At 41.1% G+C, this 17367-nt stretch overlaps 1 protein-coding gene across 2 annotated transcripts in view; it reads right to left on the bottom strand.

The window, feature by feature from the left end:
• AGTPBP1 (ATP/GTP binding protein 1) overlaps positions 1-17367 on the bottom strand; it is a 146244-nt gene that overhangs the window by 57948 nt on the left and 70929 nt on the right. For both annotated transcript variants that reach the window (XM_015419280.1, XM_015419279.1), the window contains exons 7-13: positions 17094-17225; positions 12766-12859; positions 8173-8210; positions 6932-7140; positions 3194-3371; positions 1596-1693; positions 744-860 (exon numbers count right to left, since the gene is read on the bottom strand). In XM_015419280.1, coding sequence (XP_015274766.1) covers positions 744-860; positions 1596-1693; positions 3194-3371; positions 6932-7140; positions 8173-8210; positions 12766-12859; positions 17094-17225 — 866 coding nt within the window. The remainder of the gene's footprint in view (positions 1-743; positions 861-1595; positions 1694-3193; positions 3372-6931; positions 7141-8172; positions 8211-12765; positions 12860-17093; positions 17226-17367) is intronic.

The raw sequence follows: 17367 nt of genomic DNA, 5'->3' as shown, positions 1-17367 counted from the left end.
CTTTCCCTCTTCCTGACAATCCCCATATCCTGTTTCCTTCTTTTTTTACCACCCACCAACCTTTTTTCTGCTTACTTTTAATCTTCAGCTATATTTATTATTTCATTTATACCCCACCCTTCCCCACAGTGGGGACTCAAAGGAGCTTACACCATTCTCCTTTCCTCTCTTTTTATCTTCACAACAACCCTGTGAAGTAGGTTAGGCCGAGAATGTGTAACTGGTCGAAGGTCACCCAATGCCAGGACCCAACCTTGTTTATGATGAGGGGAGTCCCACGTGCCCTGATGCTGGGCTAACAGGACCACCCCAAAACTCTTCAGCTCAGGAAAACAGTGCAGGGAAGAAGTTTTGAAGCCCCTCCTTTCTCACATTGAATTCCCTGCTTTTACTTTTTTTTAAATGCAAGCCTTTAATGCCTTTCATTGTGGAGATTTACATTTTGCTTTTTATCTCTGCAACAAAAGGGGTTAGAGATTTCCATTTTAAACATGAAAGCTGGGAATTCAGAGAACCTGATATACAGGCTGTTGTTGTAACATTATAATAACATAACAACATCAGATTATCCTTTTTAAAAGCCCCAGTGCTGTATTAGCAGCTGCAGCAGCAATGGGGCAAACACAAGCCTGTCCCTATGTGAAAGATATTTCAAAAAGGTGACAGATATATAGCAAAACTCTTACCTACTTTGTGTCTCTCATAAGCTGTAAACATTATTTTAAAAATGCTAATATAAGTACCTGAAAATCCTCCACAAGTTCTGGGAAAAAATTTTCATACATCTTTAGATCTTCTATAGGTCGTCCCAACTCCTGCTTTGGTTTCAACTTGTTGATATCAGTCTCTATATCATCATTCTAGAAAAACAAAAAAAGAAAAACTTGCATTTATGAAAACGTCTTGGGAATTACTTTTTTGGTTTATGTTTACTAAGAACGCTTAACAATTCTTAATGGCTGTGTTCAGATGTCTTGAAGAACCATTTGTTTAGAACAAAAACAAGCTTTCTGAAGTCCTCAGAGACTCTCGTCTCATGAAGAGCACAGATTGAAAACGTTCTAATATGATAAGTTGCAGTTTTTTACTATGTTCAACAGGGCAAAATGATCCCAGTTTGTAGGCAAGAAATAAATCACAGTTTTGTCTAATTCAGACATCACAGCCAACTATGGTCCACATCAAACCAGGTCTTAATTCTGCATCCAACACATGAGGGAAGTGTGTCAAGTGTGTGACAGCCATAGGATTTTAGAGGCTCATTTGTGATGTCTACATGCAGCACTATTGCAAAATGCTCAAGAAGAAGCCCAAGAAAAAAATTTATTGACTCATTTTGGTCAACTGGTATATACAGCTTGTAATTACTGTACTGCTTAATGCCTCAGTGTGTCAGGTGTTGTGCTGTACAGTAAAACAAAAGTCTACAAATTAGATTTCACAATTACATTTATTAAACAAGCAGTCTAGAATATATATAAGAAATGGCTTTGAGAAATATTTTAGTAGTGACAGCAGATATTAATGTGTTTCTTATTCTGAGTTTTTCTATGAGGGGCAACAACAGTTATAATTTCCTTAATTCCAGTACTAACCTTAAAATGCTGCTCTATGTCATCTTCATTACCATTTTCAATCTCAGTATCTGTTTCGGTGTCATCATTGTCATCACTTTCATCTACTACGTCATCCACTGTGATATAAAATGCTCTATAAGTAGGGCAGATGGTACGCTTTCTACAACATGTACATCCCAGAAAAGAAATGATGCATGTGAAACTTTTCACTCACCAACTGAAACCTAATCACATATGAATTAAAATCCCCATGAGACTATGCACTGTATACTTAACTACATAGATTCTCCTTCTAACAGCAACTATTAGGGGTTGTTTTTTTTTACAGTTAAGGTTAATGTGAAGCAGATGGATCTGTAGTAACTCTATGGCACTTTGTGCTGTGTTGTTTTAGAAATCTTCTCACAAAAGGGAAAAGTATTCTGTTTGCAACATGAAAGAAGGTTTCAAAAGGGAAGCAGCAGCATTATACTGTGGAATCCATGACACACACAGTGTTTTTATGATGCCTGTCCAGTCCCAGAAGGCACTGGCAGTGCAAGGAAGAAAAGAATGGTAGACAATTCATGCTGTTCAAAATTGTTCTAACTCAGAAAGAAGCCAGGAAGTTTCCTTCTTGCAGGGCCTTACTGAAAGAGCACCTCAAAATAAAATGTAGGGATGTACAGGAAGGCATGAAGGAAATACAAGACTATTGAATATTGAATAAATAAATAAATAAATAAATAAATAAATAAATATGAACAGCATCTGAAAACTTGTCACTGTTTAAGGGCAGAACTACAGTTATCTCAGCAAACATGTCTTCTGTACACTGCATCTGCTGATATGACAGAGGCAGAACTGGCAGCAGCAATGACATTAACAGCATGGGAGATGGGTGGAGGAACGGTAAATAACAGAGAAAAAGAAAGATAACCTAATTACTAAGGCTGGCTTAAGTAAGGGTGCACCTATAACTGGCAATGTTCTCAGGACCACTTTTTCTTATAGAAAAAATTATTTCCATGCCTGAAAAGGCACATACACAGTAATGTATGAATGGAAGCAAAAGTGGCTTTAGAAACAATCAAGTATATATTAGGAAGCCATTACTTATTACCATTTCCAAGCATGCACACTTATGCCTTGTCAATGATAAAACCAAGATGTCGGTGAAATGCCCGTGAAAATACTTTCATTCCAGATACAAAAACCCACTTCAAAAAAAAAACTAATTAAAAAAGAAAAGGTTTGATGATATACAGAACACTTTTTAAGACTGACTTATCAGAGCAAACTTAACAGAGCAATCAGATATACTGAAGGCAATGAATTAATCAAGGAAACAAATTAAATTTCTACTGTTTGTTTAACGGATCAAAATGAAAATTAATGTTTCTTGTTTTCATCTTTTAACATACAGGCATAAATCTGAGTTTTCACAAAACTACTATATTATAGGATTTCCCAATCTGTTAAAATGTGTATATTAAGAAGAATCTATGTTAAATTGTATAATCCGAGGATATAAGCAGTATAAACAAAAAAGAACACAGTTGTAAGTTTCTATAGCTATATAATTCTCTCTACTATTGAGAATAGAGGAAACAATTATGTTTCAGAATTAACCATACCTTCAGGAGGCAAACTATACAGCTGAGCCACAGGTCCATTACCAGGGATGACAGGTAATTGGAAATGGAAAGCACTTTTAATGGTTGGCAGCGGAAGACGATTTTTAGGATAACATTTTCTCATTATCAGACTGGAAGTGTTGACTAATGGATCAAGAGTTCTTACTGCAAGGCATTCCTAATAACAGAAATAAGTCACAATATAGTAACACTGTGTTCCACATATTTTGCTCTTTATGAACTATGATAGCTGTGTGTGTGTGATAGTACTGTGATAGTAGGCAACAAAGTGGTTTTTTTTAAGATACGTATAGTTTGATAGTTGAACATTTCTTTCATTAGTGCATGAAACTTGGACTAATAGAAATAAGCAGAACATAAGTTAAACTACACCTTTTCCAGAAAACTACTTTCAAGTATTAATAAGAATGCTTATGATTACTGCTCGTTAAGCTTTTTGCATGTACTATTTCTGTACTGCACAGTTTAAAGTATTCAGTGATAACCAGGGCTTTTTTTGTAGAAAAAGCCCAGCAGGAACTCATTAGCATAATAGGCCATACTCAACATCAGGAACTCATTGGCATATTAGGCCACACCCCTGACAGCACAGCTCATTCGCATATTAGGCCACACACCCATGTTCCCAGAAGTGTGGTCATCCAGCCACACCAACCTTTTGCTTCTTATTCTCTTTACCTTGTTTGTTGTCAAAACCCAGGGCTTTTTGCATGTTAGGCCACACACCCCTAATTGTAGCCAATCTGAATCAGTTTCTGCTGTTGGTTGTGGCCTATTATGCTAATGAGTTCCTGCTGGGCGTGGCCAACTTGGGAGCCAGCCAGAACTCTGTTCCTGTGTGTTCTGCCCAAAAATAGCCCTGGTGATAACACTGATCCTGGTTATATCCAATACTTCCTTCTGGAATGCCAACCTGGTGACTTGGTATGCTCATGTACCAGCAGGCTTTCAAGCCAGAAGAAAAACAAAGCTTTTGCTGTCAAATACTTTTGGTGTGCAGCTCATATTTAAAACAAACAATAGTTATTTCAGCAGAAAACAGATTACTGAGCACAGTGGCTTCTAGGCCATGTTGCAAAAACACTACAGTATGTTTCAAGCAGTTGTCTATAAACTGAAGTCATGCACAAAAGTTTTCTTCAGTCAGCAGTCACAGTGCAGTGATGCCCAAGGCTGAATGTACTTTCTTAAAAAACAACAGCAAATTTTTTAAAAAACCAACCAGTGAAGGAAGGACAGAATAAAAACCTGTTTGGCATAGCAGTTACATTATAGGACTCTGATATACCCAGGCACAAAGCTCATTAGGTAACCTTGGGCCAGTCATTCTCAGGCTAACCTGTTTTATAGGATTGTGAAGATAAAATGGAGTGAGATAACCCTATGTACTACAGCCCCTGGCTAATTGGCAGAAAATGTCTTCACACAGAAACAAAGTTATGTATTTTATTTATACCTCACTTTTCCCTACTGGGGATTCAAAGCAGCACAAATCATCATTTCCCACACACCTCCAATTTATCCTCACAATGAGCCCGTGAGGTAGGTTAGGCTGTGAATGTGTGACTGGCTCAAGGTCACCCCATGAGCTTCTATGGCAGAGTGGGGATTCATACCTGAGTCTCCCAAATCCTAATCCAATCATCTAACCGTTGCATTATGCTTGCTCTCTATATAATGCCTATCTATATGCCTGTATGAAGCAGATATGCAGCTGTGTGTAGAGAAGGGCTTGTAACTATTTAAAGGATTTGGATACCCAAGTAGCCCAAGTTAAACAGCAGGGACAACACTGCAAGGCCTTCACCCTTCGGAAGGTACTGGCTATAAGTAAGTCAACCCTGGACAGCTTCCAACTTCTGGGTCTTCAAGTATACAGTTGACCATGAGGTGTACCAGTTTGATTTCAAAGGACTTATTGTTATTTTAGCTTCTCATGGCTCTTACTGCTACACTAACACTTCACATTTGAAATGGGGTAAAAAAGTAAATAAAAAGGACCTAGGCATGCCTGATGATAACTTAATAATTAATTGTTTTAAATTCCAACAAATACAGGAAACCGAAACAACCTGACCATTTATAGAATGAAGAGTTCCCAACCAGGAACTGATGACACAGTGCATGAAACCTAAGCATAAATTGGTATAAAACACAGATCCCCCCCCCCAAGCCTAGGTATTACAGTAAATTTGAGGTCAGTGGGACTGCAAACAAGTTTTGCAGTAAACAGTGATCCCCAAGGAGTACCCACCTGTCATTTTCCCTCAGTTGGGAACTCATCATTTTAGAAACTTTCAGGTTACTTTGGTTTCCTGTACTCGGAATTTAAAACAATATTTTGTGATTGCCAGGCAGTGGGGTGGGGCTAGCCATTTCATGGGTTGGCCATATCAACCACGGCAGCCATTATGTGGTAGCACAAAATTTCAAAGGCCCCAGTCACACGAGCCGGATATAGTGGGGGGAAGGCGTGGCTAATTGCCCCGGAGGAAACTAACGTGCGGCCGCCCGAGCACACGTCCCGGTCGAGGTCCCGTGGTTAGGGGGGAGATGCCGACCAGACGGGTATCCTGCAGCGTAGCACAGAAGTTGCGCCGCGCGATCGCACTAGCAATCGGTCTTTGTGCGCATGCGCTGTTGGACACTGTTGTGCAACCTGTGGAGACAGGCGCCAGATGCCACGTAAGTGCACCGAAAACACAATCAGACGCCCGCCCTTGGTCTGCGGTTTCTGGAAACTAGTACCTCATAAGTACTAGTTTTTTAATACGCACCTTCGGTGGGGAGGCACAGGTTCGCCACGGGAGCACTGCGCTTCCCAGATGTTGGGGTGTGATCGTGCCCGGAAAATCCGCGGGACTCCCGTGCCTCTCCTGTGGCAACTTTGCCGTGTGACCAGGGCCAAAAATACTCAAGAGGCTCAATAAGGTTCAGTACCCTGAAATAGATGGTTCATTTGGAGGCTCTCTTGCTACAGTTTTGGTGTTTATAAATTAATGCTATTCCTGGATCATCTTGAGACTTGAAACCATCAATAATAATATAAGCATAACTGTTCTGAACAATACACATGCTACAACTGCTGTTAACCATTCAGAAAGTATCACAGCCCATGGAATCAATGCAAATAAATGGCAAAGGTCCAGGATGGAAGAGTTCACATTATTTTAAGTTGTTGAAGGAGAGATTTAAATTAATTAAGCAAAAGCTGAATCAAAGAACTCTAAGTAGCAAACAAATAGCCATTGTCCCAAGTGGGATGCTGTGGCAAGGATTGCAGTTCAGTTGTTTGACCTTGATGGCACATCCATCATTAGAAATGGGAGCATACCTCTGTTGTGCATAGCTTCTGTAAAAAATCATTTAAATCAACATTGCAATTCTCTCTGTTTTCCTTTTTAAAATGTACACGCATAGGCCTTCCCTATGATAATAAATTTAAAGGGAAAGAATACTGATTATGAGACAAAGTAATTAGGACATGTATATTCAAGTGCAAAGTACCCATTGAAAGTAGCTGATCAGACTGAATATGTTTCGCCATGAAGGAAGATGATTTTTCAGTTAAGGAAGAACAGTAATAATTTAGTTGGCACAGTTTCCAGGATTTTATCCAATACAAATATTGGAATATTTATAAAAGATATTTTTGCATTCATCTTAATTACACATTAAGAAGCTTCCCTGTTCAGTCATAGCAATGCAAGTACTTACTTGTGATGTGTTGTACAGAATTTTCATCCCACTGACATCAAGAAATGCTTTTCTTCCCAGCTTGGTGTTCGTAACATTTTTAATACACTGCAAGATTCCTTTGCGGATCAACATATGTCTATGGCGGCTATCATGACGGTGCCAGTCTACATAGATTGTTAAAAGCACGTGGACATAGCCTCTGTCTACTGCTCTCCTAGCATTTGTTTCTTGGGGGAAAAGATTTCAAAGTTATCAAGCCATTTTAAACTATCCAATAAGAATCAAATAAGTGATTTTTTGAGGAAAAAACTGACTACAACCTAGTACCAATAACTGGTTCCCCTGAAAGCTACCTCTATGATACATATTTATCTTATTCTCACATTACCAGTTTAGGCAAATGTTAAAGTTGGAACATATGGAAGTGGTTCTTAAAGTTTCTTAAACCTGACAGAGAATTCAATGTTTCAATGCCAAGCTATTGATCTTAACAGATAGGATCCAATGCAGTAACTTAGTAAGATATAATGGTTAGCGTGTTGGATTTAGACTGGGGAATATGCAGGTTGAAATCCTCACTTTGCCATGAAGCTTTCTGGATAACTTTAGGTCAATCAATCACTCTCTTTCTCTCTCAGCCTAACCTAAATCATAGGGCTATTATGGGGACTAAATGGTGGAGGGAAATAACCACATAGGACACCCAGAGCTCCTTGGAGGAAGGACAAGATAAAAACATAATAAATTTTAAGATTAGCCTGTATACGACAAACAGTCTGTTACAGTAAAATAAAACAGAAATCTAGCGTAGTGGTACCTCAGGGACTAATGGTACCTCAAAGACTAACAAGATTTATTCAAGTATAGGCTTTTGTCAGTCATACTTCACTTCTGATTTATATGAAGTGCGTAATCACTTTACCGAACCTTTTTTACTCAAAAGTGACAGGGGATATAATTTTGGGATGAAGGGGTCTTTATAAATGATTATGTACTCCATATGCATTTGAAGAACTGAGGTTTCACTCAAGAAAACTACTACAAACATGTTATTATAAAAGAGAGATGATATTATTATATGTGATGGATTTACATTGCTCTTGCTTTTTTTCTTAATATTCTTAGCAGAATTGTCTACCAGCAAGAAATTCCAAAGTCTTTCAGCACACAAGATGATATGCTCCATTGCAATCTATAAAATATCACCTTTCAGTTTTATAACTGTATATAAATATAATTTTGTTAAACCATACACTTACTCGATCTTAGCAATGCAGCAAAAGTGTCTAAAGCAACCCTGTGAATATAAAAATGAAACACAGATTTAGGCAATAATCTTGATCATTGTTAAGCACCCTGTAAACAGAACTGTAGTCCTAAAGTCTGATAATACAATGCCTTGTTGAAAAGAATAATATTAATTCAAAACATTTTATCTTTTACATTCATTACATTTTTCTCCAGCTGAACATGGATATGCACCTATGTACACACATAGACCCCCTCATGGATCACTGCCTTGTCGTGGCGAGGGGGCTTGCGTGGTTCGATGAGACTGTGGACTATGCCGTGGAGGACCACCCAAGACGGACAGGCCATAGCAGAGAACTCAGACCAAGCGTGATCTCCTGGAGAAGGAAATGGCAACCCACTCCAGTATTCTTGCCAAGAAAACCCCATGGACAGTATCAAAAGGCTAAAAGCTATAACGCCAGAAGATGAGCCCCTCAGGTCGGAAGGTGTCCAATATGCTATTGGGGAAGAGCAGAGGGCAAGTACAAGTAACCCCAGAAAGAGTGAAACGGCTGGGCCAAAGCCGAAAGGACGCTCAGTTGTGGATGTGTCTGATGGTGAAAGGAAAGTCCGATGCTGCAAAGAACAATACTGCATAGGAACCTGGAATGTAAGATGTATGAATCAAGGTAAGCTTGATGTGGTCAAAAATAAGATGGCAAGACTGAACATCAATATCTTAGGAATCAGTGAACTAAAGTGGACAGGAATGGGCAAATTTAACTCAGAAGACCATTATATCTACTACTGTGGCCAGGAATCTCGTAGAAAAAATGGTGTGGCCTTTATAGTCAACAAGAGAGTGCAAAAGTCAGTACTGGGATACAATCTCAAAAATGACAGAATGATTTCGGTCCGATTCCAAGGCAAACCATTCAACATCACAGTAATCCAAGTCTATGCCCCAACCACTGATGCAGAAGAGGCTGAAGTGGACCGGTTCTATGAAGACCTACAACACCTCCTAGAACTAACACCAAAAAATGATGTCCTCATCATCATAGGGGACTGGAATGCTAAAGTAGGAAGTCAAAAGGTAACCGGAATAACAGACAAGTTTGGCCTTGGAAAGCAAAATGAAGCAGGGCAAAGGTTAACAGAGTTTTGTCAAGAGAACACACTGGTCATAGCGAACACCCTTTTCCAACAACCTAAGAGGCGACTCTACACATGGACATCACCAGATGGGCAACACCGAAATCAGATTGACTATATAATTTGCAGTCAAAGATGGAGAAGCTCTATCCAGTCAGTAAAAACAAGACCTGGAGCTGACTGTGGTTCAGATCATGAGCTACTCATTGCAAAATTCAGACTTAAACTGAAGAAAATCGGGAAAACCACGAGGCCATTCAGGTTTGACCTAGATCGCATCCCTGATGAATATACAGTAGAGGTGAAGAATAGATTCAAGGGTCTGGATTTGATAGATAGAGTGATTTGGGGCTCCCAGGCGATAAGCCTTACGAATGTCCAGCCGGTCTTCCTCGCCAAGATGAAAGGCTTTTGCAAGCCAATGCCCCATAAAAGGTATTAAATCATTTTTCCCCTCCTCCCCCTCCGGAACCCCGCGGAATTTTAGGTTTGGCAGTCTCATTTGCGTTTCCAATGTGAGTATTCGTTCGTTATGATTTATTTCCCGTGCTTTTATTTCTTTCACTTCCTTTTTGAGGGAGGAGGATATAGTTAGAGCCTGTTCTGCCGTGTTGGCTGTTTTGGCGAGTGCTGCCTGAATATCAGTTAATTTTGCCGATAGCCTATGTTCCATATTTTCTAGAAGAGTAGGTAGGTCTATCGGATCAGATGAAAGGCCAGGGGCCCGGGGCTGAGGTTTTGCGGCCGCCATCTTATGAGCTAGATCTCCCGCTATCTCGGTGCTCAGTTTGCTTTTCTTGGGTTTAAAAAAGTTTTTAGATGTCGCTTTAGCAGTCGTTTTTGCAGCTATGGGTTTAGAAGTAATATTCTTACCCATTCCGTGAAGAATATTCTATCTTGTGGTCTGTGGTGTGCGATTTGAAGGGGGGAGAGTTGGAGCCTTCAAATTAAGCGACCGCCATCACTCTTAGCGTCGCCACGCCCCTGCATTCTCAGTGTTGGATCCCAAATTGTGGAGCTCAGGAAAGCTCCCACACTATCATCATTCTGGAGCATGTGCAAAACTGTGATGCTCAAGAAGGCATTTTAAAATAGATATTGGAACTGTAGTGGAATGGGGCAGCCCAGGAGGGTGTTTTTATAATGGAACAGGTTTGTTTTCACTGCTGGAATCACCTGTTCTAACTGCATTGTCCTAAACCTAAGCAACCTTTTGTATTGTTTATACTATGTCTTGCCTTAGATAGTTTGTTGTTCTCATTGTTTTCTAATTCTGCCATCTGAATCCTACAACATTCTTCTGGTTGTTTAATGTTGTCTGTCTGCACTGTTTTATGTTCTGTAATCTGCCTTGAAACCTGTATAAGGGCCAAGAAGCGACAGTTAGAACCGGATATGGAACAACTGATTGGTTTAGCATAGGAAAAGGAGTACGGCAAGGATGTATATTGTCACCTTGCTTATTTAATATATATGCAGAGTACATCATGCGAAACGCTGGCCTGGATGAATCACAAGTGGGAATTAAGATTGCTGGGGAAAAGATCAACAACCTCAGATATGCAGACGATACCACTCTAATGGCAGAAAGTGAAGAGGACCTAAAGAGCCTCTTCCTCAGGGTAAAAGAGGAGAGCGCAAAAGTGGACTTGAAGCTCAACATAAAAAAAACTAAGATCATGGCATCTGGCCCCATCACTCCTTGGCAAATAGGAGGGGAAGTTCTGGAAGTAGTGACAAACTTCACGTTCCTGGGATCCCAGATCACCGCAGACTGTGACAGCAGCAGTTAAATTAAAAGACGCCTGCTCCTTGGGATAAAAGCTATGGCGAACCTAAACAGCATGATAAAAAGTAGAGACATCACCCTGCCAACAAAAGTCCGCAAGGTCAAAGCAATGGTATTCCCAGTAGTCATGTATGGTTGCGAGAGTTGGAGTATAAGGAAGGTCGAGCGCCAAAGAATAGATTCTTTTGAACTATAGTGCTGGAGAAGACTCTTGAGAGTCCCTTGAACTGCAAGAAGATCAAATCAGTCAATCCTAAAAGAAATCAACCCTGACTGTTCCCTGGAAGGTCAGATAACGAAATTGAAGCTCAAATACTTTGGCCACCAAATGAGAAGGGAACACTCACTGGAGAAGACCCTGATACTGGGAAAGATTGAAGGTCAAAGAAGACGGGGACGGCAAAGGATGTGATGGTTAGATAGTGTCATAGATGCAACGAACATGAACTTGAGCAAACTTCAGAGGACGGTGGAAGACCGGAAGGCCTGGCGTGATCTGGTCCATGGGGTCGAGAAGAGTTGGACTCGACTGTGCGACTGAACAACAACAACACACACAGACAAGATGACTGGCTAAATGAGTATTTTTTCAGAAGCATATTTCCTCCAAATTTACAGGGATCTCTTTTTTACTTTGATGTGTGTGTGGATCTTATGGACATTTGACCCTGACTTTGGCTTAAGAAAAAAATTGAATACACAGAATATTAAAATATTCAACTATAATAATATAACTGAATCCTCAACGTTTCCTGGACTTCCAGGCTGGCTGCAGTATTCTAAAGCCTTACAAAAATCTGTTACCATTAGCGACTACCAGCGCAGCACAGCTACCACAGCCTATCGTCTAACAGAGCAAACCTGAGAACACTTTCTGGGGAATAACCCTACTAACTAGACCTGAATAGGATTCTGAGTAGACCTATTTTGAGCTCCCGTCTCTGGCCCCAGCTTCTGCCATCTTAGCAGTTTGAAAGCAAGAAATTGCAAGTAGATGAATAGGTACCGCTTCAGTGGGAAGGTAACAGCGTTCCATGCACCTTGGCGTTTAGTCATGCCAGCCACATGACCATGGAAACGTCTTTGGACAGCGCTGGCTCTTTAAGAACATAAGAACATAAGAGACGCCAATGTTGGATCAGGCCAAAGGCCCATCCAGTCCAACACTCTGTGTCACACAGTGGCCAGAAATACCAGTGCCATCAGGAGGTCCAGCAGTGGGGCCAGGACATTAGAAGCCCTCCCACTGTTGACCCCCCCCCAAGCACCAAGAAGACAGAGCATGGAAACAGAGATGAGCACCACCTCCTAGAGTCGGATTCAACTGGCTTTCAAGCAAGGGAAACCTTTAACTTTAATCCTAGTACACTGATTTCTTGGATGCCCCATCCTATTGACTGCATTCTGTGTAATTCTGCCTGGAGTCTTAGTGAGAAAGGTGGACTATAAACAATGTAAACAGAATAAAAGCTTATTTAGAGATCATAGTCCTTTTTTCTTAAAACATTTTTATAGATGACTGTAGCCATACGGCTTTTCCAATTTGAACAAAAGCCACACAAGTTCAGCCATGCCATTTTCGTCCTCATCTCAAATGCTATTTAGCCTTATATTTAAATAAATATTTCAGTAGCATTTCAAAAGTTCTAGTCAATGTACTGAGTATTTTACTTACTTCATAAGGCCAGTGTTCTTTTTGCTGAAAGGACCGATGATCTTAAACATCAGCTCCACAATTCCATTCTTACCCAAGGACACAGCATTTACAGCTGAAAATTTTTAAAAATATGATTTTGAATCAAAGTGCAAAAGTATTAACGTGATACTTTATCCTTAATGAAAAAGCAGCTAAAGTATCATGATGCTAAAGTACTATCTTACTAGTTTTTTTCCTTTCACTAAAGATAAACTGTTTGATTCTTCAGATACTGTATGCAAATGTCTAGTGAACTTTCAGAATACTACATTCTGAAACAGCTCCGGTGGCAATATCACTTGCCAGGCAGTTAACAATTAGCCTCTCTCCCATGTTATTTATATCTATATGTGCCTAGTTGGTCTGGAGCTTTGAGATGGGTTGTCACCGGTACGCTGATGACACCCAGCTGTATCTGCTGTTGGATGGATGGCCGAACACCACCCCAGATATTTTAGCCAAAGGTTTGGAGGCCGTGGCTGGTTGGCTAAAACAGTGTTAGGTGAAATTAAATCCATCAAAGTTCTGTACCTGAACCCTGGGGGGGATAGGATTTGGGGATCCAACTCCCAGATCTAAATAATGTGGCATTAACACCAATGCCAACAGTGAAGAGCCTGGGCATGATTTTGGATGCCTCACTGTCAATGGAGCCCCAAAATCATGTGTGTTGCCAGACCAGCATTTTCCCATCTTCATCAGGTCAGGCAATTGGTTCACTGCCTTTCTCCATGGGATTTAGCTATAGTGATCCATGCAATGGTTACCTCCAGGCTGGACTACTGTAACACACTTTATGCAGGGCTACCCTTGAGACTGCCTGGAAATTGAAGCTGGTCCAGAATACAGCTGTGCGAGCCCTTCAGGAACACCATCAAAAGCTCATATACAGCTGGTGCTCCACCAGCTGCACTGGCTCCCAGCTGAATTCTGGATCAAGTTCAAGTTTTGGTTTTTACCTTTAAAGCCCTATGCCATCTGGAAACAACCTTCCTTCAGGACCGCCTCTCCCAGTACTCCCTCAAAGAGCTTTCTGCTCTATGAACTAACATCTTCTGGTGATTCCCAACCAAAAAGATATCTTCCTAGCCTCAGCCAGAGCCTTTTTGGCTCTGCTGCCAGCCTGGTGGAACACTCTCCCAAGTGAGATCTGGGCCCTGCGGGTCTTAATGCTGTTCCATAGGGCCTGCAAAATGGAGATGTTCTGCCAGGCCTCTGGTTGAGGTGGCGGAAGTCCATCTGTTCAGTTGCCATCCTCTATCTTGTTCAGCTTTCTTGTGCACCCACTGTCTCTTGTTAGGCAACAGCTATTGTGGGAATGCAGATATACAATTGTATTATTGTCTGCCATTGGATTGTTTTAGAGTGCATATATGGTTTTAATGATATGTATATTTATATCTAATGGTATCTATATTACTATTATTTTTTTGTTGTAACCCACCCTGATCCTTGCTGTGTAGGGGAGGGAGGGCTAGAAATCAAATATAATAAATAAATAATTGCTGCAAAGGAGAGGCTGATGCAAAAGCAACCGGCCAATCCTCGTTCCTTGCAAGGCAGAAATTACTGGGGCTGATAGGAATAAAAAGTATATATATTTACATGATGCTTTGTGGTGTAAGATGCACCAGATATTGTTGTTCTTTAGATTGGTTTCCCATTTAATTTTAATTTTAAAATACCATGGCACCACAGTATGCTAACATCTTCATTGCTGACTTGGAGCAACACTTCCTAAACTCCTGCCCACTCACACCTCTCCTCTACCTTCGTTACATTGATGACATCTTTATTGTCTGAACATATGGTAAAGAAGCCCTGGACAAATTCCACTAGGCATTCAACAACTTTCACCCCGCCATCAACCTGACAATGAACCAATTTTTGCAAGAAATACATTTTCTGGACACCACTGTACAAAAACATGATGGACACATAGATACCACATTATACTGGAAACCTATTCATCGACAAACATAGCTACATGCATCCAACTATCATTCTAAATGTACCAAACAATCTATTGTCTACAGCTAGGCTCTGCACTACAACCACATCTGTTCCAGAGTCTCACCTGAGGGATCTATAACAAACCTTTTTAGAAGAAGAAGAGATTGGATTTATACACCGCCCTTCACTTGGAGTCTCAGAACGGTTTACAAACTCCTTTCCCTTCCCCTTTTTAGAACTAAAATATCTACCTGATGAAGTAAAGAAACAGATTAACAAAGCCAGAATGATACCCAGAGAACGGTACATTGGACCTACCTGAAGGTTCTTTCTCTTCAGTGGGGGAGAAGTCATCCAGGAACTGGTTAGGTCACGCCTCTGCTCTCTCGATAGGCTATGCAAATTTCTTTTGTTGCGTGGCTCCTATTGGAGTGGCCTAGGCTGACCTCTCCAGTTGTGTTCAAGCCCTGACCGTGGATTACTCTCATTTATATCCTTGATTCAGACCACGGTATCTGTGTGTTGTGCTGTTGTACTCCATAGTTTTGCCACCCTGGTTTGTTTCTGGTATTCAGTTTGGGTGGGATGTGGATGACTTCTCCCCCACTGAAGAGAAAGAACCTTCAGGTAGGTCCAATGTACCGTTCTCCTTCAGTGGGGGGAAGTCATCCAGGAACTGGTTAGCTGTGTACCCAAGCTGTGGTTCTAGGGTGGGCGACTTTTTTTTTTTTTTGTATTTTAAGGCTCCACCACCTGTTGTAGCACTCTTCGGCCAAATGCTGCCTCCGCCGAGGCCGCTTGATCCATTCTGTAGTGTCGCACAAATGTGGAAAAGGACTTCCAGGTGGCCGCCCTGCAAATTTCCTCGACCGTGGCTCGTGTCGAGAAAGCGGCTGTCGTTGCTGCCACCCTCGTAGAATGTGCGGTGATCTGGCCTGGAGGCGAGAGTCCCTGTACCTCATAGGCTTTTGAAATGCATTGTCTAATCCAGTAGGCCAACGTGGCCTTAGAAGCCTTCTTCCCTTGATTAGGTGCGCAATATGCCACGAATAGGGCATCTGACTGTTGAAAGGCAGCTGTTCTGTCAATGTATGCACGTAAAGCCCTACGGACGTCCAGCTTGTGCCAGGTTTTTTCCTTAGGATGTGTCGGGTTTGGGCAGAATGACGGTAACGTAATTGGCTGGTTGATGTGGAAGGCAGAATTAACCTTCCCGGCCGCTGGTCTTCCCGCAGCCCGACCCCCGGTGCCTCGAAGGTACAGGGCTGCTGCTCCGTGGGGCGCTCCGTCGCGGCCATTCCCCTTCCCGGTACCTCAAGAGGCAGTGTGGGCCGATATTGCTGTCTTCCCTCTTGTCATCCAAAGTCTCCTTTTTCTGGAGATCTGCTTCTGTGGGCTATTCAGCTCTGTATTTTTAAAACGGTCTAAAACTAAGTTGCCCTAGGTAGGCTGGCTTGGAACGGGAGCTCCAGTAGTCCTACCGAGCGCAGGGCTATGCAGGAACTGGAGAGGTCAGCCTAGGCCACTCCAACAGAGCCACGCAACAAAACAAATTTGCATAGCCTATCGAGCGAGCAGAGGCGTGACCTAACCAGTTCCTGGATGACTTCCCCCCACTGAAGGGTTAATTCTTCACAGAGCCAGAGAACCTTGTGCGACAGGCTGCTCTGAGCAATCTGATTGGACAGCATCAGCTGAGCAGAATGGGTAGACTGACTACTGACTAAAGGAACTACCTAGATATGGCCACTATCTCAGAAAAGTGAACATTTGGCAATATTTACTTTTAGGGAAGTTACATATGTAATGCTACCACTGTATTTACCATGAATAAAATATTGAGATTTTGCCCTAGGATTGCAACATGAGATTATAGGCTTCTGACTCTCTGACTCCAAGCACTTCCCTTTTTGTTCTTGAATTCTACATACCCATGGTTAAGCATTACACTAACATAGTTAGGTTAATATCAACAAGGGTTTCCTAACCACATTTGCAAGAATTCTTAACAACTGTGCCAATGTAACTCTAAGTAACAGTTATAACTGGCTAAATCCTTCCTCCTCTACTTATTGATGCTGCGATATCCATGTATATCCTGCCTAATAATTGATTAAATGAGATTTAACATTAAAGAGGTCTGCTGTGCCACAACAGAGGCAGATGAATGCTTGAAAACAAAAAAACAGCCACATATCAGCAATTAAGGACAGACAAGATCGGGTACAGCACATGGAATGCATAATCCCTTCTACCAGTTTTTGTAATTAATGTAAGTGTACACAGGTATTTTCATCTTACATATCAGATACCTAAATAAATGGTATCAGAGGGGGAAAAGTCAAAGTTCTTACAGTTGGTTGAATATACTCGTAACACTTGAAGACAAGGCAGTATTAATCTTTGATTCTGCAAGTTCTGCTTCACTATATTTAGTGTTATATTTAAAGCACCGCTAATTCTGGCTTTTACTCCAATTTTTTTATCTGAAAATAAAAAGGAACAGAAGTTTTAGCACATATGCAAAACAAAATTTACTCAAATATACTCTCAGAATTAAATTTTAAAAATGACTACATTTAAGGTAATTCACTGAACTTCTGCAACATGTATGCAACCACGCAGTTC

Source organism: Gekko japonicus, unplaced genomic scaffold (assembly GCF_001447785.1).
Source record: "Gekko japonicus isolate JY-2015 unplaced genomic scaffold, Gekko_japonicus_V1.1 scaffold133, whole genome shotgun sequence".
Classification (NCBI taxonomy): domain Eukaryota; kingdom Metazoa; phylum Chordata; class Lepidosauria; order Squamata; family Gekkonidae; genus Gekko; species Gekko japonicus.
The sequence above is the reverse complement of the archived record's forward strand: the minus strand, read 5'-3'. Positions and strand labels throughout refer to the sequence as shown.